The sequence below is a fragment of the Euleptes europaea genome, chromosome 1 (genome assembly GCF_029931775.1).
Source record: "Euleptes europaea isolate rEulEur1 chromosome 1, rEulEur1.hap1, whole genome shotgun sequence".
NCBI classification, from domain to species: domain Eukaryota; kingdom Metazoa; phylum Chordata; class Lepidosauria; order Squamata; family Sphaerodactylidae; genus Euleptes; species Euleptes europaea.
The window spans coordinates 166,528,302-166,553,770 of NC_079312.1; the positions used below are offsets into that span (position 1 = coordinate 166,528,302).

Below are 25,469 nucleotides of genomic sequence, written 5' to 3' on the forward strand. Positions count from 1 at the left end.
AATAACATAGTGTGCATACAATCCCCAATTTCAGTGTGAAGAAACACGGTGGCATAGTGGTTGGATTAGGACCTGGAAACCCAGGTTCGAATCCCCTATTTGCCAGGAAACTCACTACATGAATTAGGCCAGTCACTGTCACTCAGGGTAATCTACCTCACAGGGTTGTTGTGAGGGTAAAAGGGAGAAAAGAACCACGTGTGCCACCCTAAGTCCTTGAAGGGTAAAAATGTATCTGGTAATAGATAACATAAATTCACTGTATATTTTAATCGTCCTTTCGTACACTAAATCCGTTTGGGTGAAAAGCGTTGAAAGAATAGTTTAAAAAAATGCTTGCGTGTGTTGTGGAGATTTTTAACCTGTTGCAGATTAAGAGTGGAGAAAGAGAGGGTGGAAGTTATTCCAGACACTCAGGTTAGTTATCCTTCACACTAGCTACCGTTTTGTATTCGTCGTACCAAAAGAGCCAGTGTGGTATAGTGGTTAAGAGTGTCAGACTCAGATCTGGGAAACCCAGGTTCAAATCCTCCACTCTGTCACGGAAGCTCACTGGGTGACCCTGAGATAATAACTGTCTCCTCGTCTAACCTACCTCACAGGGCTGTTGTCGTAAGGGTAACGTGCTTTGTGTCCCAATTGGGGAGTTAGGCAGGGGGGGAAGGAAGGAAAGAAGGAAAGGATGGATGGATGGATGGATGGATGGATGGAGGGAGGGAGAGAGAGAGAGAGAGAGAGAGATCAGAGTGGTTAAAACATAGTTCAGTGCCAGATTCTTTCTCTCTCCACCCTTTCTCTGTTCTTTCAATGCAAACTTATGGAAAGTTAAGGGGGATTTAATTCACTTTTGTGAATTGTGAATGCAGACACATTGGAAAATGATGTGGTTTTGTGTAAGTGGTGAAGGAAGGCAAGGCCCGTCCTTTGTCGAGGTTTTCCAGGAAGAATCACAGGCCTGGAAGAGTAGCAAAAGGCCATCTGGCCCAACTCCCCTGCCCTGAGAGGGGACTGTGCTCTCCTCAATGCCCCACGGATCGGCTTACACAAACCAGACCACAGTTGGGAGAACAAGCTGCACTGCTAAAGCAACCAGGATCAGAAATCTCAAAAGAAGAGGGGCAGATCCCTGGCCCTTTGGGCAAGGGATCCGCAGAGGGCTTAAGTGATTCCTCAGGAGTTGGCATAGGCAGGTTTGAATCGGGGAGGGAGATACTTCATACCTCCCTCTTCTTCCTCAACGTGGCTCCAACGCCTCCCCCCCCCCACCGGCCTGCCCCGCAAACCCTCCTCTCTCTCTGACCGTTCGGCATTGCGTGTGCACTCTCCCCGGCCTCAGCCTTCCCTGGCTGCCCTTCCTGTTCACCCCCAGGATAAAGCGCCAGGGATCTGGGAACAGGATACGCCAATCGGCAGGATATACACTTATAGCCGCAGTCAGCACAATGCTGGGGGGGGGCGGGGGCGAGGAGACTGCCAGCCGAACCATCGAGATCTCTGGAGGGCGGATAACGTGCAAGCAGTGTCAAAAACACAGCCCCACTGCCTCGGAGCATTTCCCCGCACCACCTTCCCAGGCAGCCAGATGAACAGTAAAGCCCTCGCTTTTAAGACACAAAGAAGAAGAAGAGTTGGTTTTTATATGCCGACTTTCTCTACCACTTAAGGGAGACTCAAACCAGCTTACAATCGCCTTCCCTTCCCCGCAACAGACACCCTGTGAGGTAGGTGGGGCAGAGAGAGCTCTTAATAGAACTGTGACTAGCCCAAGGTCACCCAGCTGGCTTCGTGTGTAGGAGCAGGGAAACCAACCCGGTTCACCAGATTAGCCTCCACCGCTCGTGGAGGAGCTGGGAATCAAACCCGGTTCTCCAGATCAGAGTCCACCACGCCAAACCACCGCTCTTACAACTGCTATTACAATTGATCTCCAGCCAATAGAGATCTGCTCACCTGGAGAAAATGGCTGCTTTGGCATTTGGACTCTATGGCATTGAAGTCCCTCCCCGCCCCAAACTCTGCCCTCTTCAGGCTCCACCCCAAAAACCTCCAGATATTTCCCAACCCAGTGCTGACAACCCTACTTAACCACCACACCACGCTGGCAAAGATAGCCAGTGAAGGAGAGGTGGATGCTGGAAGGCTGTATGGAAAGAATTGAGGGCAGAGCGTGAACGTCTCCCCCCCCCCAAAAAAAAATCCCTTGGTTACTCCGCCCTTGGGTTCCCAACGCTACCCCCCTGCCCCGCCAGGTCCAAATCCCATCTGAGTCTACAAGGGCTACGGAGGGGAAAGGGAGGAGGGAACACTGGCCCAATTCCCTCCGGCCATCCGTCAACCCACTTCGGGGATAACATTCTCCCCGCTGCTCCCCCCCACCTTTCCCCAATTCTCCACCCGACTCTCTCTTTAAAGTGACAGGGCTTGGGAAATAAATCGCCCAAGGTTTTCGAGCCATAGACGTTCCTAATTAGGGGCTCTTAAAGAGATGGTGATTAATGTGAGCCGGGGGCCCGGGCGGGCCGCTAAGACACGCCGAGCAGTCGGGAGTAAAAGCAACAGTCGCTGAGAGGCACTCTGTCTCAGAGAAGGCTGGGCAGCTGACAGCAGTCTTAACACAGCTGAGAACTTTCCTCCCTCTCTCCCCCAACCCCAAAAGCTGGTGTAGCAAGGAACCCAGCGCCTCTCGCAAACCGAGGCTTTTCGCCAGAAGAAGAGCCTGCGGAATCGCTTCGCCTTCAAGGAATAACACGTGAAAAACATTTTATTTGGACAGAAAAAAATCGACGTGGGTTTTTTAAAAAGTGCCCACGGGGGAAATAAAACGGCGGGGGTCTTTTGCCTCCCGCCGGATGTATCTTTCTTCGAAAAACTCAGGTCTCTTTTCAGTTCTCCTTTCCCAAATGTTTTCCATCGAGAGGAAATCCATCCAAGAGCGCTACCATGGAAGAAAATGCCGCGGTGAAACCAGATACGGAAAGCAGATGGCCGGGCAAGGAGGTCCCGAGTCCGCAGGAACCGAAGATCCCTTTGACGCTCCGAGCGGGCCTGCCCGCGCGCTTGGAGACGCGTCTGCGATTGTAGCTCGGCAACCTGGGACCTGGTGGGACCTGGTATCAGGTACCGAAAGAATCTCTACCCCGTGCATCGAGCAGGCAGCCCGTAGCGGCGGAGAATGACGGAGCATGCAGAGAGCACGTTATACGCAGGCCGCGGCGTAGTAAGGAAGGGTTCAGGTTCAGAAAGGGTTTGCATGTTTGAACAGGCCGCAGTGCTCTGGAACGGAACTAGTAGGGTTGCTTCCGCAGTTTGGCATGCAAACTAGAGCAGGTTTTTTTGGGAGTATCTGTATGACATCATCCTCCAATCATTCTCTTTCTGGTACGTCCCCTACTGTGATGTCATCATTCCCAAAAATGGTTTGATGCAATCTTTTTGGAAAGGTCACAGCCAAGACACCTTTGTATGCTGTGTGGACAGGAAGGTGCCTGTTTTTTAAAGTCTACCTCCCCCCTCTCTTTCTTTGTGTTGATTTGCGTATTCCATGCTTAGAGGGGGTCCTGCCTGCTTCTTATATCTCAGGAATGTAGTAATTTTGTGCGCCATTTATGGTTTTAGCAGTTGTAGAAGAATGTAATGCAATAATTTTATGGTTTTAAGTGTTTTAGTTAGGAACATAAGACAGGCCACGCTGGATCAGACCAAGGCCCATCAAGTCCAGCAGTCTGTTCACACATTGGCCAAACAGGCGGCTCTAGGAAGCCCCCAAACAAGCCGACTGCAGCAGCAGCATCCTGCCTGTGTTTCACAGCACCTAGTATAATAGGCATGCTCCTCTGATCTTGGAGAGAATAGGTATGCAACATGACTAGTATCCATTTTGACTAGTATCCATGAATAGCCCTCTCCTCCAAGAACATGTCCACTCCCCTCTTAAAGCCTTCCTAGTTGGCAGCCATCACCACATCCTAGGGCAGGGAGTTCCACAATTTAACTATGCGTTGTGTGAAGATAGACATATATGTATATTGTGTTGATTTTACTGTTGTTACCCACTCTGAGCCTGGTCTCAGCCAGGAAGGGTGGGCTAGAAATGTGAGAAACAAACAAATAAATAAAGTCCTGCCTACGTCAAATGCCTTTTTACTTGGCTTTAACCTCTGCAGCCACCATACAACAGAGGGCTTTTCGGGCTCTTATTTTATTTGCTTCATTTATACCCTACCTTTCTCCCCAATGAGGACCCAAGGTCGCTTGTATAAGTCTCCTCTCCTCCATTTTATTCTCACAACAACAACCCTGTGAGGTAGGTTGGGCTGAGAGTGTGTGACTGGCCCAAGGTCACCCAGCAAGCTTCCATGGCAAAGAGGGGATTTGAACCCAGGTCTCCCAGATCCCACACTGGCAACTGCAAGACCACTACAGAGCAATACCGTTATAACTATCTCTCGCTTCGATCTACTAATTCCATTGAATTCCCAGCTTTCTTTGTTTTAAAGTCATTTTGAAAAGGGATAGAGACTTGCATCGTTTTTAAAACTATTTAAAAAATTTCATATCCATAAAAATACAAACCAGTGTACAATACAAAACAACGAAACAAAAACAACACGTTACAAACATAAAATCTAAAGTATACCAAAACAAACTTTAACTGCGTGAGAGTACAGAATATTTATTGTCTTCCTCTTGTAATCTTCCCTATGTTATGCTATTCTCATTTTCTGACATAACATATTCTGCTATTTATTCATTCACTCTTATAACATATGTACTTTGCACTTGCATGACAAAACTAGCCAATATTGGATCATGCTAACTCATCTCCAGATTAGAGTCCACCGCTCCAAACCACCGCTTTTAGCCACTACACCATGCTGAAGAAGAAGAAGAATTGGTTTTTATATGTCGACTTTCTCTTCCTTTTAAGGAGAACCAAACCGGCTTACAATCGCCTTGGGGCTGAGAGAGTTTGGAGAGAACTGTGACTAGCCCAAGTTCCCCCAGCAGGCTTCATGTGTAGGAGTGGGGAAACTAATCTGGTTCACCTGATTAGAGTCTGCTGCCCATGTGGAGGAGCGGGGAATCAAACCCGGTTCTCCACATTAGAACCCACCACTCCTAACCACTGCTCTCAACTACTACACCAAGCTGAAGAAGAGGTTTTTTTTTAATATGCCGACTTTCTCTAACATTTAAAGAGAATCAGACCGGCTTACAATTGCCTTCCCTTCCTCTCCTTACAACAGACACCTTGTGAGGTAGGCGGGGCTGAGGGAGGTCAGACAGAACTGTGACTAGCCCAAGAGGAGTGGGGAAACCAACCCGGTTCTCCAGATTAGAGCCCGCCAATCTTAACCACTATACACACACATGCAACAAACGCATCCAAGCCCCAAAGGAGGTACTCACCTTCTTTGGACATGCCAACCTCAAAGCACTTCTGTAGACGGCAGTACTGGCAGCGGTTGCGGGTGACTTTGTTGATCTGGCAGTTCTTGTCCCGGTGGCAGGTGTAGACCATGTTTTTCTGAATGCTTCGGCGGAAGAAGCCCTGAAGGGTCCCAAAAAGAGGGAAAGAGATAGTGAGCAGGTGGATGAGGAGAGAGAAAGGTGGGTCCAAGCAGAAGTCTCTCCAACCCCTTTCCCGCCCAGAGCTGATGGTAGCACAAGATGGCCACTGGCAAATCTGCATGGAGAGGGAATCATTCTACCTTTCCATGGGGGTTTTCAGATATGTGGCGTGGTGGTTAGGGTGCCAGGCTAGGTTGTGGGAGACCTCAGTGCAAATCCCCACTTTGCCTTGGAAGCTCACTGGGTGATGCTGGGCCAGGCACTCTCTCCCAGCCTGTAATGCCTCATAGGATTGTTGTGAGGAGAAAATGGAGGAAGGGAGAATGAGGTACACCACACGGAGCTCCTTGGAGGAAAGGTGGGAAGAAGAAGAAGAAGAAGAAGAAGAAGAAGAAGAAGAAGAAGAAGAAGGAACGACGATGAAGACGAAGACGAAGAAGAAACAACGATGAAGACGAAGACGAAGAAGAAGAAGAAGAGTTGGCTTTTATACGCTGACTTTCTCTTCCTTTTAAGTAGAACCAAACCAGCTTGCAATCTCCTTCCCTTCCTCTCCCCGCAACAGACACCCTGGGAGGCAGGTGGGGCTGACAGAGTTCAGAGAGAGCTGTGACTAGCCCAAGGTCACGCAGCTGGCTTCATGTGTAGGGGTGGGGAAACCAACCCAGTTCGACAGGTTAGAGTCCACCGCTCCAAACCACTGCTCTTAACCACTATTCCACGCTGGCTCTACTATAAATACTTACTGGCGTGAAACTTAAGGCTTGCGGAAAGGTCAGTTTTGAATCTTTGGCTGCATAGGTATCCAGCCAGATATGAAGGAGAAAAGGTTTGCCTTATAGCAGGGGTCCCCAGCACGGTCCCCGTGGCATCCGCCAACACCTTTCCTGGCGCCCTCAAAGTGTTTTTAGAAAGTGGGTGGGCCCAAGTGCGACTCCTGCCCAGCAGGGGCTTCTGATTGGCCACTGGGGATCTGATTGGCTGTGCACATTATGATAACTTTGTTTTGGCGGCAGCCGCCACCGCAGTGTTGGTTTTGTTCTCTTCCTCACTCCGCTTCAGCAGTGTATTTTTAAAAACTTTATTCCTCACGTCCTCTGCGCTTGGGCTTCCCATGGGGGAGGGGCTCCACCCCCCACAGTGACTATTTTGTGGCTGTGCCCACCACCCTGTGATGCCCAATGCGTTCAAAAAAGTTAGGGACCCCTGCCTCATAGCGAGTCTGAACATCTGTCCGTCTAAGGTCCAGACTCTCTAACTGGCTTCAGCTCTTGAGGACATAAGGACATAAGAATGGCTGGGCTGGATCAGACCAAGGTCTGTCAAGTCCAGCAGCCTGTTCACACAGTGGCCAGCCAGGTGCCTCTAGGAAGTCCACAAGCAAGACGATGGCAGCTGCATCGTCCTGCCTGTGCTCCACGGCACCTAATATAATAGGCATGCTCCTCTGATCCTGGAAAGAATAGGTGTGCATCATGACTGGTATCCACTTTGACTAGTAGCCATGGATAGCCCTCTCCTCCATGAACATATCCACTCCCTTCTTAAAGCCTTCCAAGTTGGCAGCCATCGCCCCATCCTGGGGCAGGGAGTTCCACAATTTAGCTATGCATTAAATTGGGGTGAGTAGGGCAGCCACCACCCTTGTGGTGGCATGCAGAGAGGGCGGCAGAGAGGGACCTCGATGCCATAGAGTCCAATGGCTAAAGCAGCCGTTTTCTCCAGGTGGAGGTCAGTTGTAATAGCAGATCTCCAGCCACCAACTGGAGGCTGGCAACCCTATGCTACCCTGAAGCAGGGGGAGAGGGATCATCTGTAGGGCAGTTTGGGGGGGGGGCACTGCCCCTCAGCTGACCACCCTTCCTATCTCACGGCCTGAATTATTCCGGGGCCCCATTCTTGAGTTTTGCCCGGCCCCACAGAAGCACTAAAACCTCCCCTATGCTTATACATATTATTTGTCAACTCCTCGTCTTTCTAGAGCTTTTTGTTTAGCTAGATTGAATGCTAACCCCTCTATGGTTATGCAGGGCAGAATTCTGAATATACCATATTCAGACAGGACCTGTCCTTGCTCTTCTGGCTCTATTGATTCACTAGCTCATGCCCTTTTGGGATGCCACTTTTACGAGGAACTTCGATTACATTATATTTCCCCCCTTTTAACTTACAAATCTAATGCCTCTGTGTCTGACATAATGCCTTTTCTACTAAGCGATAGGGATCCCAAGGCTACATTGTCAGTGGCAAGATTTGTTTCAGTCCTTATATCCCTCAAACACTAATTATATGCTGCTCAAGATCAAGGAGCTTCTAAGGGATAAAAGGAAAGGAAAACCTCCCCTGCAAATTCTGCAACTATTAATCTAATGATCTACAAAGTAAGATTGCCATCTCCGGGTGGGGAAATACCTGGAGATTTTGGGGATGGAGCCAGAGGAGGGCGTGGTTTGGAGAGGGGAGGGACTTCAATGCCACAGAGTCCAATTGCCAAAGTGGCCATCTTCTCCAGGGGAACTGATCTCTGCCGCCTGGAAATCAGTTGGAATAGTGGGAGATCTCCAGCCACCACCTGAAGGTTGGCAACCCTATCGACAAGTGGTGCCAATGACAGAACTAAAACAGTGGCTTGTTTTGCACATTTCTTTCTTTGCTTGCATAATCTGTTTGGGGCTGTGGCTCGCAGCTCGAAATTCTCCTGCTGCAACATTTTTTGACGGGGAGGGAGCAGTCGCCAGCCACACCCTCTCGGGAGGGAACAGTTGCAGGCACGGAGCCTGCTTTGAAATCGAGATTTTTTTGGCAAGTAGGGCTAGGAGGAGGCCAGAGCCAGGTATCTGGAAAGCATATTCTTGTCCTGGGAGCTGGGAGGCTTGCATTACTCACCTTGCACCCCTCACAGGAGCTGACCCCATAATGGTAGCCAGAAGATTTGTCGTTGCAGACGAAGCAAGGTTTATAGACGCGCGGGGGTGGGGGCGGAGAGGGGGAGCTGGGCACCATCTCCTCCGAACTTGTGCTCTGGGTCTCCACCGCTGCGGAGAGAATAAGGGGGGGGGTGTTGTCAGACGGAAACTGGGACTTTGAACATGTACACAAAAGAGAACATCAGTAAAACGAATGAAAATGTCACGTTTTCTGTGTGTTTTTTTAAAGTACATTTCTAGTCCTCTTTTTCTTTCTTTCCCCCTGTTCTTAGACCAAGGTCTTGAACAATAAAACCATAAAACTTAAAGAAGACCCATCTCTAAAAACACCTCCTTTCGCCTCTTCTCTGCAGCCTCCAAACAACGAGCAACAAAATAAGTATGCTGAGGGTAAGACCTCTAAGAGGACTCCAAAGTTGCTCGAGAAAATGAGGACCATTTGTTAAAACCTGGTATAATCCATATTAGCCTGAGTTGGTATACATAAGGAGAGTGCGAAAGGATATGTACCAAGAAGTCCACTGACTGAAGAGGGCATCCATGGCATCCATGGAAAAGGCATCCATGAAAAAGGCATCCATGGCATACGGCCCAGCAAAACCCTTGAAAAAGGGCAATTAAATTTTGAACACATAAAGATTCCACATAACTTTGGACTAACCAGAGAATCCAGATAGGAAAGAAGATTACCCTTAGATAACAGGCCCAGGGCAAGTGGAGAACATGTCCTCCGAGCATCAAAAACCGTTATCTCTAGCATAGATCAATTTGGCCACGTTTTCTACATTGATCTACAGAAGAAGAGTAAGGGTCTTCCACCCTCAAATTTACAAGTGATAGCTTATGTTCAAAATGCTGGAGCCAGGGAACTTTATTTATTACCGGTTTCTAGTCCTCAAGGATTATGGTAAGGGGGGAAACCAATCTCTGAATAACAGCGGAGGAACAAACCACAATGGCCATAAAGCCATCTCTTCCCCCACCCACCCCTACCCCTCAGGTCAACTCAAGAGTATGCACCCACATGCTCCCTATGTGGTGGGTTCACAGCTACTGTTCTCCCTGAGTGGAAAAGGCCACTGTAGGGGAAGCCCAAAATTTTAGGGAGCCACGGGTTACTGAAGGAAGGGAGGCTTTCTTGTCGCCAGCATAGATGGGATTGGATGCCGGCTGGCAGAGGTCTCTCCCTGATTGACACTGGATTTGAGGAATGGAGGGCTTGCACCCCCCAGAGTCCCATAAACTCAACCACATTTGGGAAGAAGAAAGTACAGGAAAAGCTGCTGCTGCCAGTGTGGTGTAGTGGTTAAGAGCGGTGGTTTGGAGCAGCGGAGTCTGATCTGGAGGACTGGGTTTTGATTACCCGCTCCTCCACATGAGCGGTGGAGGCTAATCTGGTGAACTGCGTTGGTTCCCCCACTCCTCCACATGAAGCCTGCTGAGTGACCTTGGGCTAGTCACAGTTCTCTCCGAACTCTCTCAGCCCCGCCTACCTCACAAGGGGTCTGTTGAGGGGAGGGGAAGGGAAGGAGATTGTAAGCCAGTTTGATTTTCCTGAAAAAGTAGAGGAAGTCAGCATATAAAAACCAACTCTTCTTCTTCTTAACTGGAGATGCCAGGGACCAAGCCTAGGACCTTCTGGATGTCAAGCAGACGCCGTACCACTGGGCTCCTTCCTTTTGAAATAAATGGGCGCTTGTGTGTGTGTGTGTGTGTGTTAAGTGCCGTCAAGTCGCTTCCGACTCATGGCGACCCTATGAATCAATGTCCTCCAAAATGTCCTATCTTTGACAGCCTTGCTCAGGTCTTGCAAACTGAGGGCTGTGGCTTCCTTTATTGAGTCAATCCATCTCTTGTTGGGTCTTCCTCTTTTCCTGCTGCCTTCAACTTTTCCTAGCATGACTGTCTTTTCTAGTGACTCTTGTCGTCTCATGATGTGACCAAAATACGATAGCCTCAGTTTAGTCATTTTAGCTTCTAGGGTCAGTTCAGGCTTGATTTGATCTATAACCCACTGGTTTGTTTTTTTGGCGGTCCAAGGCATCCGTAACACTCTCTTCCACCACCAAATGGGCTTAGAGTCAGGTAACTCTGCATAGGATCGCACTGACAATGAGGTAAAGGCATGTCGTAGGAATGAACCAACCAGTATTGGGATGAGAGGCAGGAGGAAGGCCATCTTCTGAGCTGGACCTGAGGCGGGGTGGTGCTGCTGTGTTGGGCATCTTTGAAAGCCAATATAAAGGGGTAGCCTTTCTCATAAGGTCTTTGGCGTGGGAAGGAGTGATCTTTAGAGATTTCGCCCTCACATGCACGCCAACTCGCCTCTTGCCCTCGCCGTGACCCGCAATGCCTGGCCACGTCTCCCTCGCCCCCCCTTACAAGCGCTTTCCCCACACACACCCCAACCCCGGCAAGGCATGAAAACTGTTTGCAATTCTAGCTTTCATCGCAGACTGAATTTCCTGTGACAAGGCCCTTAAGTGCCACATTCCAGGCCAAACAGGTTGGAATTGTTACCAGAGCTGTGTAACTTAATCCCTTTCCCTGGGGGAGGGAGGAACGGAATCGCCTTGACCAAGTTAGAAAACTTCCCTGGAAAGGGGGGGGGGCACGGAGAGGGTCAGGTAACTTTTCTCCCCATCCTATAAAGCTCCTATGCTGTGAATGCCAGAGCAGGAGGGAAGGGGGTGGCCAAACCTCCACACACCGCCCAGCTCCACTTTTTATCTTTCCTCTGTCCGCAAAAACCTCTCCAGCCTGGCACCAGCACAAGTTTGTTTGCAAAAGCCAAACGGCACTTTGCAGCCTCTTTGCCATACGATAACTAGCCCCCACAGTTCTGGTCCCACTGCTCCAATGTCACTGAATCATAAGAGTTGGAAGGGGCAGCCAGGGTCATCTAGTCCAACCCCCTGCACAATGCAGGAAATTCACAACTACCTCACCCACACACCCTCAGTGACCCCTACTCCATGCCCAGAAGATGGCCAAGATGCCCTCCCTCTCATGAGCTGCCTAAGGTTATAGAATCAGCATTGCTGACAGATGGCCATCTAGCCTCTTCTTAAAAACCTCCAGGGAAAGAGAGCTCACCACCTCCCGAGGAAGCCTGTTCCACTGAGGAACCGCTCTGTTAGAAAGTTCTTCCTAATGCCTAGACGGAAACTTTTTTGATTTAATTTCAACCCGTTGGTTCTGATCCGACCTTCTGGGGCAACAGAAGACAACTCGGCACCGTCCTCTATATGACAGCCCTTCAAGTACTTGAAGATGGTTATATCACCCCTCAGTCTTCTCCTCTCCAGGCTAAACAAACCTAGCTCCCTCAACCTTTCTCTCATGCCCAATACTTAGGAGAGACCCGCAGATACACAAACCCAGCATCCCTACCCCACAAACATGCGTGTGTAAAGAGTGGTCAAGTCACAGCTGACTTATGGCGACCCAGTAGGGTTTTCAAGGCAAGAGACCAATAGAAGTGGTTTGCCATTGCCTTCCTCTGCATAGTGAGCCTGGTATTCCTTGGAGGTCTCCCATCCAAGTACTAAGCAAGGCTGACCCTGCTTAGCTTCTGAGATCTGACGAGATCAGGCTAGCCTGGGCCATCCAGGTCAGGGATGTTGGCAGAGTATCAAGGGACCCCATAAATAACCTTCCCATAAACATCCAGTGCTCCATGGCAATAACAGCTCATGTCTGCATGGGTGGGGGGGAGGAGAACACTTTTCTAAATGACTCTGCAATAAACAAGCCAATGCAGGCAGCCTGGGGCAAAACACCAGCGCTGCAAACAGCTGTTCCGTTAACCAGCACCAGAATCATCGTCCTCTTCTTCCCAGACAGGCAGAGAGCCAGCATAGTGTAGTGGTTAAGAGCGATGGACTCTAATCTGGAGAACCGGGTTCGATGCCCCGCTCCTCCACATGAAGCCTGCTGGGTGACCTTGGGCCAGTCGCGGTTCTCTCTGAATTCTCTCAGCCTCACCTACCTCACAAGGTGTCTGTTGCGGGGAGAGGAAGGGACGGTGATGGTAAGCCGCTTTGAGACTCCTTAAAGGTGGAGAAAAGCGGGGTATAAAAACCAACTCTTCTCGCAAGTCAGGTTCTTTAAGATCTCAGAGTCATTATTATTATTATTAATATTATTATTATTATTATTAAAAAGGACAGGTTTCTAGCCCAAGTGGCAGCAGAGATAAGCAGCCAAGTGTGCTGAAATCTCAGAAGCTAGAGAAATTGCGGAGTAAGCGTTCTAGATGCCAGCAAGGAAGATTCTATACAAATCTAAGTTTTTAAAATAGAAACGTTTACAAAGGAGCGAAGTTGGCTCTATCTATGTGTATGTATCGATCAGCAAAAAGAAAAAAAAATTAAGGTTCTCATCTGTCACCCTTGACACTCCTGATCCTACGACTCATCTAGTCTGGTATTGCCTATCCTGAATGGTAGCAGCTCTCCAAAGTCTCTTTCCCTGCTCTGCTGCCTCCAAGAACTTTTGGAATGGAGATGGTAGCAATTGAGCCTGTGCCCTTCGGCATGTTAAACATTGGGGCGTCACACATGTGCGCATGTGCACACACACAAAAGGAGGAAAAGTATGTATCGATGATTTAACTCTAAAATCCTCCCTCAAAACAATTATGGAGTGGAATGATGGTGTCAGTAGGCAGTAAAGCCTTGCTCAGAGCTGAAGTTGTCAATAGAAAGGAGAAAGAAAAAGGAGAAATGCAAAGATCTAGCTTTGTTCACACTCCCTCGTCTTCTCCCCGAACTCCATGGCAGGGGTGGGGGTGGAAAAGGACACGCCTGTACTCCATAAATTATTATAACTGCAGCAGAACATGTATCAACATGCCCCCCCTTTACATCTCTAGTTGTGGATCCACAAAAATATCTTTAGAAGTGTGTACATGCCCCAGATTCCACGGTTATGGGACATGTTCTGAATAGGAATTGTTAGAACAATTTTCACCCAGCCTGGGTGCAGGGAGGGACCCCCAGGTTCTCGGTTACCCAGGCTTCGAAATGCTTGGTACATTCTGGGTCTACGCAGAATCTAAAGATGTAATTCAGGTTTCTAGGAACATTTCCCCAGTCCTGTCCAAGTGATTTGGTCATGTATAACAGTACTGTTTTCTCACCAGGAGAGGAAATCTCCGTGTTCCCCCATTCTTACACTGACCATCTCTTTGGTGGGGACAGAGTCCACAGCACCAACCAGCTGTTTGCTGTTATCACCTAACAGCTGATCAACAGCGTCAGCTGCTGACTGGAATTCCCCCCTTCCAGTTTAAGTGAGGGTTCTTCCATTCCATCAGCTCCCTGGCTCTTCTGGCCTGTTAGCTAAACAAACTTCTCCTGCATTTACAATTGAAGCAACGCGGGGATTATGCACGGGTGACGTTTGGAATTAAACACATTTTCGAGGATATACATTCATAAGCGCTTAACCGTTTTAAGGTTGTGTGTGTTTAAAGTGCCGCCAAGTCGCAGTCGACTTATCGCGACCCCGGTGGGGTTTCCAGTGCAAGGGAGAAGCAGAGGTGGTTCACCATCTCCTTCCCCTGCAGAGTCTATCTTGGAGGTCCCCTTTCCAAGTACCGAGACAGCTTAATTTCCGAGATCTGACGAGATCAGACTTATACGATACCATTCCACGTCCCGTTTTAAGATTAGGTCGACCCAAAGTGATAATGCGAGGGGGCAAGATGCTCACAGATGCAACCCTTTCCCCACATTCCCTCTCCCCTAGCAGGGGAAAGACGAGTGCCCCCACATCAAAGGGTAAAAGGTAAAGTTGGTCCCCTGTGCAAGCACTGGGTCATTCCTGACCCATGGGGTGATGTCACAGCCCAACGTTTACTAGGCAGACTTTGTTTCGGGGTGGTTTGCCAGTGCCTTCCCCAGTCATCTTCCCTTTACCCCCAGCAAGCCATAAAGGGCACTTTTCAATATCTCCATTCCTTTTGTACCCTTTGTGTATTATGTTTTTATGCCAATAAAGGAATGATGATGATGATACCCCCAGCAAGCTGGGTACTCATTTTACCGACCTCGGAAAGATGGAAGGCTGAGTCAACCTTGAGCCGGCTCCCTGAAACCAACTTCCGTTGGGATTGAACTCAGGTCGTGACTGATGAAATATATCCTGTTGGCTATAAAAGACACAGTGAAGAGGACTGCAGTGCTGTATCTCACTGTGTGATCCTGGGCAACAAGTGGCTGACTCACGCAAGCATCCCTCCACCATCTCAGCATTTGACAACTTCCAACCAATCCCACAGATAGATAGATAGATAGATAGATAGATAGATAGATAGATAGATAGATAGATAGATAGATAGATAGATATTTGCCGTCAAGTGACAGCCAACTTATGGCAACCTTGTAGGGCAGTTTTTCCCCAAACTTTTCGGGCTTCCGCCCCCTTGGTCCCACAAACTCAACCCCAGCGCCCCCCTACCCTATCCTATAAAAAGCATTATTCAAAATAGCGGTTTGCATGACTCACTAAAGAAGACAATAACAATAAGATTTCAAAACAGTAACAATTAATTGTACAACTCTTCAAAGTCAAATTAAAACTTTTAAGTTGAAATTTATTCAACAAAACTGATGAACTTGATCCGGTGGTACCAGCTCTTCGAAGTCTGGAAAAAAAATCTGCTAGTTTCCATCAAATTTGCCAGCCTGGTACCATAGCTTGATCTATTGTAAATTTGAAAACAACAGTTGAAGGGGCCCACCTCTAGCGCCCCCCTGCTGCCCTCTTGCCTCTTAGTGCCCCCCTAGGTAATCCCATCGCCCCCCAGGGGGTGGTACTGCCCACTTTGGGGACCACTGCAGTAGGGTTTTCAGGCAAGAGACATTCAGCAATGGTTTGCCATTACCTGCCTCTGAGTAGCAACCCTGGACTTCCTTGGCAGTCTCCCATCCAAATACTAACCAGGGTCGACCTTGCTTAGCTTCCAAGACCTGATGAGATCGGGCTAGCCTGGGATATCCAAGCCAGGGCTCAGTAAAAAAAATACCGGGTTAGATCTAGCCAGCGTTTCCACTCAATTTCATTTATACCCTGCCTTTCTCCCCAGCCAGGATCCAAAGCAGCTTTACATCATTTCCCTCTCCTCCATTTTATCCTCACAACGACCCTGTGAGGTAGGTTAGGCTGAGTGAGGTGACTGGCCCAGCACAGCCTTTTTTGGTGGTCAAAGAAGACCCCTCTTTTTGCCAGCAGAAAAGTGAGTTGGATCCAACCCATTGTGTGATGTGCTGTGAAGTGGTGTTAGAGCTCTATGGTGCTGGCTCTCTAAGGGCAGTTTTCAAGCTTTCAAGTTCCCTTGATGTTGCAATAACCAAGTGGTAATGCATGAATTAGCTCTAACATGGCCATTCACACTCCCTTTGAAACAGAGCTTATCAATACTAACTTCTTTACTTCCATTTCAGCCACATCTTTTAATTAGGGACGATTTTGAACGTCTCATCTCTGTTTTCAAGCTGAAAATCCATGTTTCCCTGGTGCTAATCAAACCTATAAGTCCTCATCTTTGTAAATTCTGCTGCTTCCTGGCACCAAAATTTCTCTGTAAACAGTATGCATTTTTCAACATTATTAGCACATTACACGTATATAAATCTCCATTACACATATACAAATATAAGTCTTTATTACAAACACATAAAGGATGTACTTCATACATCTAAATTGTGATATCAGTCAAACAGGATGCTCTTTTGTGGTCCTTTTCATTACCAGGAAAAGGTAGAACTTGATATCATTTGCCAGTCTACCAAGGTGTCTTGATTAAATATCCAATCTCAGAGTTTGATTCCAGCCTGCAAACAGGGTGTCTGAAGCAAGAAAATCTGCTGGAATGGAATAGAATGAAAGTGTTTTTTAAACACTGTTTTTAAACTACCCCTTGTTCTCAACATTCAGGAAATTCAGGCTCTATTGATTTAATACTGTTATTTTTTTATGTTTGAGGGGTTTGTAGTTTTAAACTCTTTTATTATCTTTTTCTTCTATGTGGCCAACTGTAAACGGCCTTTGGCGAAAACCAGCTTTCCGATATAAATTGTGAATGTAAAAAAATCAGACAACATGTATGCAAATACAAGCAAATCTACCCAACCAAAAGCAAACTGAAATAGACAAAATGTCAATGGATTAAAAGAAAAGAAATAAGGAGCATTGGCTCATCTCTAGATGTTTCATTCTGATCTTAAAGTTACTTTTTCACTGGATTCTCCCTGCGTTTCATTCATGAGTATTTACAGAATACTGCTGGTATCCCATGGGCCTTACAATCCTTATTCACATGTGTAATAAATTCGTTAGGCCAGGCATCAGTGTTCCCATTCAGGCAGCGGAAAGCTGAATCTGAAAGGTAGTGGCCCCCATCCAGAGCTAAGCTGGGATGCAAACCCACATCAACATGAAATCATGGGCTAATATTGATACAAGTGATTTTGTGAATAATATATAATAAATTTAAATCAGACACAAAATTAATGTAAATATGAACCACTTGTATGTAGCCCTGTTCTAGCCTCTATGTATCTGTGCTGAACATGCCAAATAAACGTAAAAAACACAAAATTACAACAGTGTGACAATATACCCAAACAATATCACAGCTGAGACCATACCCATTTCAGCTGTGAAGCCTTCTTCAGTGGTCTGAATAATACAATTCCGTGCCATTTTCAAAGTGCACGAATGTATAAGAAAATTGCAATCCTCAGACTGAGAAAGCTGAAATTTGTAAATTGGATAGTCTAAAATTTGTTTATGTATATTTCATCCCCAGTTGCATTTATAATCTTAGGCTCCTAAAGAAGTATTCCTTTCACACTACCTAGTCGTCAAGATATATTGATATACAACTTACAAACGTTAGCTTACTCAGTCCAAGGATTGCAATTTTCTTATACATACGTGCACTTTCAAAATGGCATAGAATTTGTATTATTCGGACCACTGAAGGAGGCTTCGCAGCCGAAACGCGTATGGTCTGAGCTGTGATGTGTGTGTGTGTGTGTGTAAAGTGCCATCAAGTAGCACCCGACTCATGGCGACTCCTTATGGGGTTTTCAAGGCAAGAGACCAATAGAGGTGGTTTGCGATTGCCTTCCTCTGCACAGCAACCCTGGACTTCCTTGGAGGTCTCCCATTTAAGTACTAAGCAGGGCTGACCCTGCTTAGCTTCTGAGATCTGACGAGATCAGGCTAGCCTGGGCCATCCAGGTCACTTTTATTCGGACAACTGAAGGAGGCTTCACAGCCGAAACGCGTATGGTTTGAGCTGTGATACTGTTTGGGTATATTGTCACTCTGTTGTAATTTTGTGTTTCTGTGTTTATTTGGCATGTTCAGCACAGATACATAGAGGCTGGAACAGGGCTACATACAAGTGGTTTACATTTACATTAATTTTGTGTTTGTATTAATTTTTTTATATGTTGTGTGTGTTAAGTGCCGTCAAGTCGCTCCCGACTCATGGCGACCCTATGAATGAAAGTCCTCCAAAATGTCCTATCCTTGACAGCCTTGCTCAGATCTTGCAAATTGAAGGCTGTGGCTTCCTTTATTGAGTCAATCCATCTCTTGTGGGTCTTCCTCTTTTCCTGCTGCCCTCAACTTTTCCTAGCATGACTGTCTTTTGGTGTTTGTATTAAATTTTTTATATATTATTCACAAAATCACTTGTATCAATATTAGCCCGTGATTTCATGTTGATTCCTTAACTTTTGGGTCCCTTATTTTAGGTTTTTTTAGGGTTAAGGTTTCCCCCCCCTTTTGTTGTTGCTATATGCAAACCCACGTCTCCCCATCTCAACCTCGGATCCGCTAGACGGCCCCAGCATTCATGCTAGGGACTGTTATTCTTTCTGGCAGTGACTCACACATCGCAGAAGATGCGGTCTTTGTGGAAGGATGTTCTCTAGGCAACTACTGCCAATGGATGCCTCTTCAGGGAACTCTTGAATTAAAATAAAAATTCCAAGCGGAACTTGGATCAAACGGAGCTGGGGTTCAAGCCCAATGGATTCTTTCCTTGTCCCTCAGGCGAGCCCATCTCACTGTAGCGGTCTGAGCAAAACTGGCCAGGAGGGGCAGGTCTCAAGCTTTGGGATCGGGGTGTGCCTGAAGCGAGAAACCCTGGAGAATAGACTGGGGAAAGAGCTGAAGCTTTGCCAAGAGGCAGGCTGGTCTGAAAAGAAGCATTATGCAAGCAAAAAAAGGCTGTCCCCGACCGAGGGTTTAAAATTTATTCTCAGACTGTTGAAATCAGGGCCGAGCGTAACATTGGACGGCAACTCTTTTCAAGCGGAGAAGGGGGCTTTTCAGGGGCTCTGAAACGTTCTTCCAACTCTTTCTCTGTTCCTCAGGTTCCTCCTCCTCACTTGGAATTAGCCGTACTTGACCGCAGGGATACCATCCTGTCACCAGACCGTCACAGTTTCCAAGACGATTTGAAGAAACAAAATGGCGGCAGGGCAGCAGTCAACCAGGACTGCCCCCAAATGAGGGGTAGGGTTGCTGCCAAAGGGTACTGGGGAAAGACTATGGGATTAACTGATGTGGGATAACGGCACCTGTTTGGGGTGTTATCATGGAAGGCTGAATGTGTTAGATGCGTGTGTGCATCTGTAAATATTCTTGCCTCCTTTTGGGCATCCCCTAGGGTTGCCAACTGGGGCTTGGGAAATTCGAGATTTGGGGGAGGACAGAGCTTTGGGGGAGAAAGGAGATGTGAAACCATACTGTCTGCCCACTGAAGCTGCCATTTTCTCCAGGGGAGCCGATCTCTGTAATCTGGAGTTGTGATTCTGGGAGAACATCAGGCCTCATCTGGAGATTGGTAACCCTATCCCACACAAATTGTGGCTGAAAGAGCGTGTGCAAAGTGACTCTTGCAAAAACATTACCCTTGCTTGAGATGCGGTTGAAACTGGATTTTTATTCTGGCAAAACTGCAAAATGTCCAGGGAATGTTAGCTACGGAGACAGACCCAAGCCTCTACATGGGCACTACTTTGACTCTGATGAGGCTGACTGTAAGCAATGTTCTACGGAGCCAGGGGTGATTAGGGCTGGGACTAGTGGGAGACCCTACAGCGCTCCCTCCGAGTGGTGTAGTGGTTAAGAGCGGTGGAATCTAATCTGGAGAACCGGGTTGGTTTCCCCACTCCCACACATGAGCAGAGGACACTAATCTGGAGAACCGGGTTGGTTTCCCCACTCCCACACATGAGCAGAGGACACTAATCTGAAGAACCGGGTTGGTTTTCCCACTCCTGTACATGAGCAGCGGATGCTAATCTGGAGAACCGGGTTGGTTTCCCCATTCCTCTACTTGAGCGGGGGACTCTAATCTGGTGAACTGGGTTGGTTTCCCCACTCCTCCACATGAAGCCTGCTTGGTGACCTTGGGCTAGTCACAGCTCTCTTTGAATTCTCTCAGCCCAGCCTACCTCACAGGTATCTGTTGTGAGGAGAGGCAGGGGATTGTAAACTGGTTTGAGACTCCTTAAGGGTAGAGAAAATCAGGGTGTAAAAACCAACTCTTCTTCATTTATTGCAAAATTGGGTTCTGTATCCTGGTTGTCACAGTCAATATCCCCCTCTAGACCCATGTCTGATCCCACTTCTCGTTCCAGGTGAATTTGTGGAAGCCCCCACTTTGGATCCAGACTCAAGCAATCCTGATTCGTCTTCGCATCACCATTTAGAATATGGAAACTGTGGCGGCCTGCCTCACAAGATCATTGGGTCAATGCAATAAAGACAACCCCTGTAAAAAAAAAAAAAGAAAGAAGTCCTACAGAGATAGTATTGCCTACTCTTCCGTCAGTCGTGGTAATTTCTCTTCTCCTTCTGGTCTTGCCTCCAAAAAAAAAACAAAAAAAAACCCTTCCAGGAGGAAGGGGGGAAATCTTTCAGCCTCTCTCTTTCCCTCTGCTAAACTCCCGCTTGGCAATTCTGCTCCCAGATTCTTCCCGCCCCCTGCAAATCTCCACCTCCCTACAGAGTCGGCATCAGCATCAGACAAGAAAGGACAATTAGAAGCTCATGAATTTTAACCCTCTGGCGTTTACCCTCTCTTTCAGATAAGACAATAGGGGCTTGGAGGCCACTCCCTTGGCTCCAATGGTGCATGACTGCCTCCCCAGGGCCAGGAGATAGAGGCAGACAAAAGGGGGCCCCCGCCAGGTGATTGGATCTCAATGGAAGCCCTTTATTTACCTGAAAGCAACCCATAAACACAGAAGGAAGAGTCCTGTGAAAAGCCCCAGTGAGCATCAAAAGAGATGGATAAGAGACAGAAAGAATGCAAGATCAGCACACACCAGCACATGGTGGCGGGCCCTCACAAATCACAAAGCTCATGATAATCTGTAGGCTTTGCAAACCACAACCTCCCGGAGTCCCGTGACTACACATACTGGATCTCTTTTCCTTTCTTGTATCCAAGTAGCTAAGACAGGCATCTTTCACCAGGTTGCACAGGAGTATTACTAGGGTTGCCAGGTCCCTCTTCACCATCGGCGGGAGATTTTGGGGGGCGGAGCCTGAGGAGGGCGGGGTTTGGGGAGGGAGGGACTTCAATGCCATAGAGTCCAATTGCCAACAAAGCCATTTTCTCCAAGTGAACTGATCTCTATCGGTTGGAGATCAGTTGCAATAGCAGGCTATCTTCTGCTATTACCCGGCGGTTAAGCAATCCAAATAAACACCTCTGTACCTATACCCAAGGTTAGAAAGAAAGTACAGAAAATAGCTTAAAAAATGCTACTGATAGCACATTATAACAAATCTGTATTCACAATAACAAGTTGCATTCAGCCAATTGAAATGCCAGATAGTGGCAATATACAAGTACAGTTACAATTCACGCCGAGGTTGAAGTCTTCAATGAGCAGAAAAGTAATCTGGGATACGATCGTTTCAATTCTTTGAATTCTTCCTCAGTCCCGTTTCTGTACAATATGTGAAAAGTGATACATCATAACATCAATAATCTACAATTCTTATCAATGTTAACAAATAAATAAAATGGTTTCTTACTTACAATCATCTATGTTGGTTATTTTTCAATACAAGCTGATATAGGGACACCCAGGAGGGACTTTACTGGCAATAGTTGTGGACATTTCACTAGACTTCGCCATAATGAGAACGACCTGAGGTTTTTTGTTGTGTGGAGGCTTCGGGGTAAGCATTTTGACAGAAGGGACACTGAGAGACTGCTTCGACAGAAAGAAGCATATTTTATTCATTTATTTAATTCCCTAGAGCCTAATGGCTGAAATCTGGAAAATGATTTGTCATGCTTCATATAAGAACCATGTCCCTTTTAAGAACTTGCTGTCTCTTTAAGAACCTGCTGTTGTGTCACACTGGCTGAGACTTAAGCTGCCTTGCTGTGGAGTTTATTCATTAAAGCTTGTATCCTGTGCGGGAACGTCATATTGTAAACTTGTCTGAGCAACTATATGAATTGGATATCCTATCACTGGAATCACTGATGTGAAAAGACATATGTGGTTGCCATTTGTATCCTGCAAAAGGATTAAGAATGGTATGAAGAAAGATTGAAGCTATATCAGCTTGTTCTGAAAAATAACCAACATAAATGATAAGAAACCATTTTATTTATTCGTTAACATTGATAAGAATTGTAGATTATTGATGTTATGATGTATCACTTTTCACATATTGTACAGAAACGGGACTGAGGAAGAATTCAAAGAATTGAAACGATCGTATCCCAGTTTACTTTTCTGCTCATTGAAGACTTCAACCTCGGCGTGAATTGTAACTGTACTTGTATATTGCCACTATCTGGCATTTCAATTGGCTGAATGCAACTTGTTATTGTGAATACAGATTTGTTATAATGTGCTATCAGTAGCATTTTTCAGCTATTACCAGGCGGTTGGCAACCCTAAGTATTACAAGCATTTCCTAGGACTATTTGGCTGCCAAAAAGGTGCAGAAATAGCAACTTGGGTTACAGAGTCCCAGGGAATGAAGGTTCAGGGCTGAATCTGATCAGTGCCAGGATGAACTATCAGCTAGAAGGTCCTATGAGTCCCATGGAAGCAATCCAGGATATAAACATGATGATGAAGTGGCTGAAAAGGAGGAAGAAACAAGCCTGATTGTACACCATTCTTGTGGTTTTGGCCCCAGACAATGGCTGCGTGAACTAGGGTCGCTGACTTTGTTAACGGTCTTCGTTTCTTCGCTTTTCCATGGCATAGGGATAAACATGAAACTTTGCTGAACAACATGCTATCAAAGGCGCAAGAGCACGGGATGGACAAAAAGCTGGCAACCCTAAATCGAACCCATGTCTGCATTCAAAGTCGGGTTGCCAGCTCCAGGCTGGGAAATACCCGGAGATTTTGGGAGTGGAGCCGAAAAGGGCAGGTTTGGGGAAGTCTCATGACTCTTGGGTGTACATCAGATGCATCAGAACTCCAGCCATGCAGTTAGTTTCTGTTTTGCTTTCAAAGCAAAACTCCATACAATGATGTGTTTGTGTTAAGTGCCGTCAAGTTGTTTCCGACTCATGGCGACCCTATGAATCAACGTCCTCCAAAACGTCCTATCCTTAACAGCCTTGCTCAGATGTTGCAAACTGAGGGCTGTGGCTTCCTTTATTGAGTCAATCCATCTCTTGTTGGGTCTTCCTCTTTTACTGCTGCCTTCAACCTTTCCTACCATGATTGTCTTTTCTAGTGACTCTTGTCTTCTCATAATGTGACCAAAATACGATAGCCTCAGTTTAGTCATTTTAGCTTCTAGGGTTAGTTCAGGCTTGATTTGATCTATAACCCACTGATTTGTTTTTTTTTTTGGCAGTCCAGGGTATCCGTAACACTCTCCTCCAACACCATATTTCAAAGGAGTACTTTCTTTCTGTCAGCTTTCTTCATTGTCCAGTTTTCACACCCATACATAGTAATAGGGAATACAATGGCATGAATTAACTTAATCTTGGTGGCCAGTGACACATACAATGATAAGAAATATTCATTTGCTTTGCGCAGTCATCCTTAAAAATCAAGACAATCCATTTAAGTTGAAATCCCCTCTATGCATAGGGTTGCCAGCTCCGGCTGGGAAATACCTGGAGATTTTTGGGGCGGAGCCTGGGGTGGGTGGGGTTTGGTGAGGGGCTTCAATGCCATAGAGTCCAATTGCCAAAGCGGCGTTTTCTTCAGGGGAACTGATCTCTGTCACCTGGAGATCAGTCGTAATAGCAGAAGATCTCTAGCTGGTACCTGGAGGTTGGCGACCCTATCTATGCAATTCAGACAAATACGTTATCTCCCAGCTAAATTTGCAACAGGAACACATAACAGGAGAACAAGATTTACAAAAACAAATTCAACGAACAGCAAAGGATTCCGCTCTCGAGGTTTTGGTCCTTACAGCTTGGTTTCAGAAAGTTTTGTTGCTTTACTGTATTATGGTTTTCATGCTAGTTGCAAAATGTTGCATGCAATTCATTTTTGTATATATTTTACATTTTAATTTTTACCTGTTTGGTTAAAGAATTATTAATTAATCAATTGATCTGAAATGTGACATGGTCACACAGTGCTTGAGAAACATAATTCAAATCCCCAGGCAACCCAGTTATCAGTTTGGGTTTCATTCTGTTTAGGAGCAAGTATAATTTTTCGAGGTGCCAACCTGATATAAGGCTGAATAAAAAATTCAAATGCTGAGAGCCAGCATGGTGTCGTGGTTAACAGTGGTGGTTTGAAGCGGTGGACTCTGATTTGGAGAACAGGGTTTGATACTCCGCTCCTCCATATGAGTGGCGGAGGCTAATCTGGTGAACCAGGTTGGCTTCCCTATTCCTACACACAAAGCCAGCTGGGTGACCTTGGGCTAGTCACAGCTCTCTTAGAGCTCTCTTAGCCCTACCTACCTCACAGGGTGCCTGTTGTGGGGAGGGGAAGGTGATTGTAAGCCGGTTTCATTCTTAAGTGGTAAAGAGTCGGCATATAAAAACCAACTCTTCTTCTATGGGAGCAATCCTAAGCAGGTGTACTCAGAAACAAGCCCCATGTTATTCAATGGGGCTTATTCCTAGGGAAATGTCTTTAGGGTTCAAGCCTAGGTATCACATATCTTGGCACGTGGGTGGATTTCCCCAGCCTTCGAGGCTCAGCCGGGCCTTGGTACTTGCAGGGGCAATGAGCTGACATCAGAAAATCCATGTCGCATGGGAGCAACCTTAAACTCTTGTGAATGTTTTAGAACATCTAAAAAGGTCTTTGTTTTAAAAAGGCACCAGCAGAATGATTTTCGGCCCAACAACTTTTGGGACACGTTGCCCCAAACCTGGCAATTAAAAATATCTGGACGATAGGTTTTTAAAAGGCAACCAATACCATTATTAATGGATATTATTTGATGTCAGCAGCACACCTGAAATCTCACAGGCAGAACAGACAGGTCCTTTTATTAACCCTCTTTCGATGCTGCCCCCTCGGCGGGGGGACGACGACAACAAAACAACTCTGGCAACAAATTTGTAAAATTAAATAAAGCTTCGGAGTTTAGTGTGGTGGGTTCTACCTTCAAAGAACCCTTTCCATGTTTTTTGTGTGGTGTAGTGGTTAGGAGCGGTGGACTCTCATCTGGTGAACTGGGTTGGTTTCCCCACTCCTCATGGAGCCTACTGGGTGACCCTGGGCTAGTCACAGCTCTCTTAGAGTTCTCTCAGCCCCACCCACCTCACAGGGTGTCTGTTGTGGGGAGAGGAAGGCGATTTTAAGCTCTTTGGATTCTCCTTAAAAGGTAGAGAAAATCGGCATATAAAAACCAACTCTTCTTCTTCTTTTACCCTTTTCCATGTTGAGTAGTCTGCTGAGGGACCCCCTGATCATCTCCCAAGGAGACTGTTCATTGCAATAAGATTCTGGGGCACCCTTG

The 25,469-nt window shown here is 46.7% G+C and overlaps 1 protein-coding gene across 2 annotated transcripts in view; it reads right to left on the reverse strand.

Annotated features, from left to right (window-relative positions):
• The window catches only part of RARG (retinoic acid receptor gamma), a 105,628-nt gene that overhangs the window by 14,333 nt on the left and 65,826 nt on the right, over nt 1–25,469 (reverse strand). For both annotated transcript variants that reach the window (XM_056859947.1, XM_056859948.1), the window contains exons 2-3: nt 8,458–8,606; nt 5,410–5,551 (exon numbers count right to left, since the gene is read on the reverse strand). In XM_056859947.1, the coding sequence (XP_056715925.1) occupies nt 5,410–5,551; nt 8,458–8,606 (291 nt within the window). The remainder of the gene's footprint in view (nt 1–5,409; nt 5,552–8,457; nt 8,607–25,469) is intronic.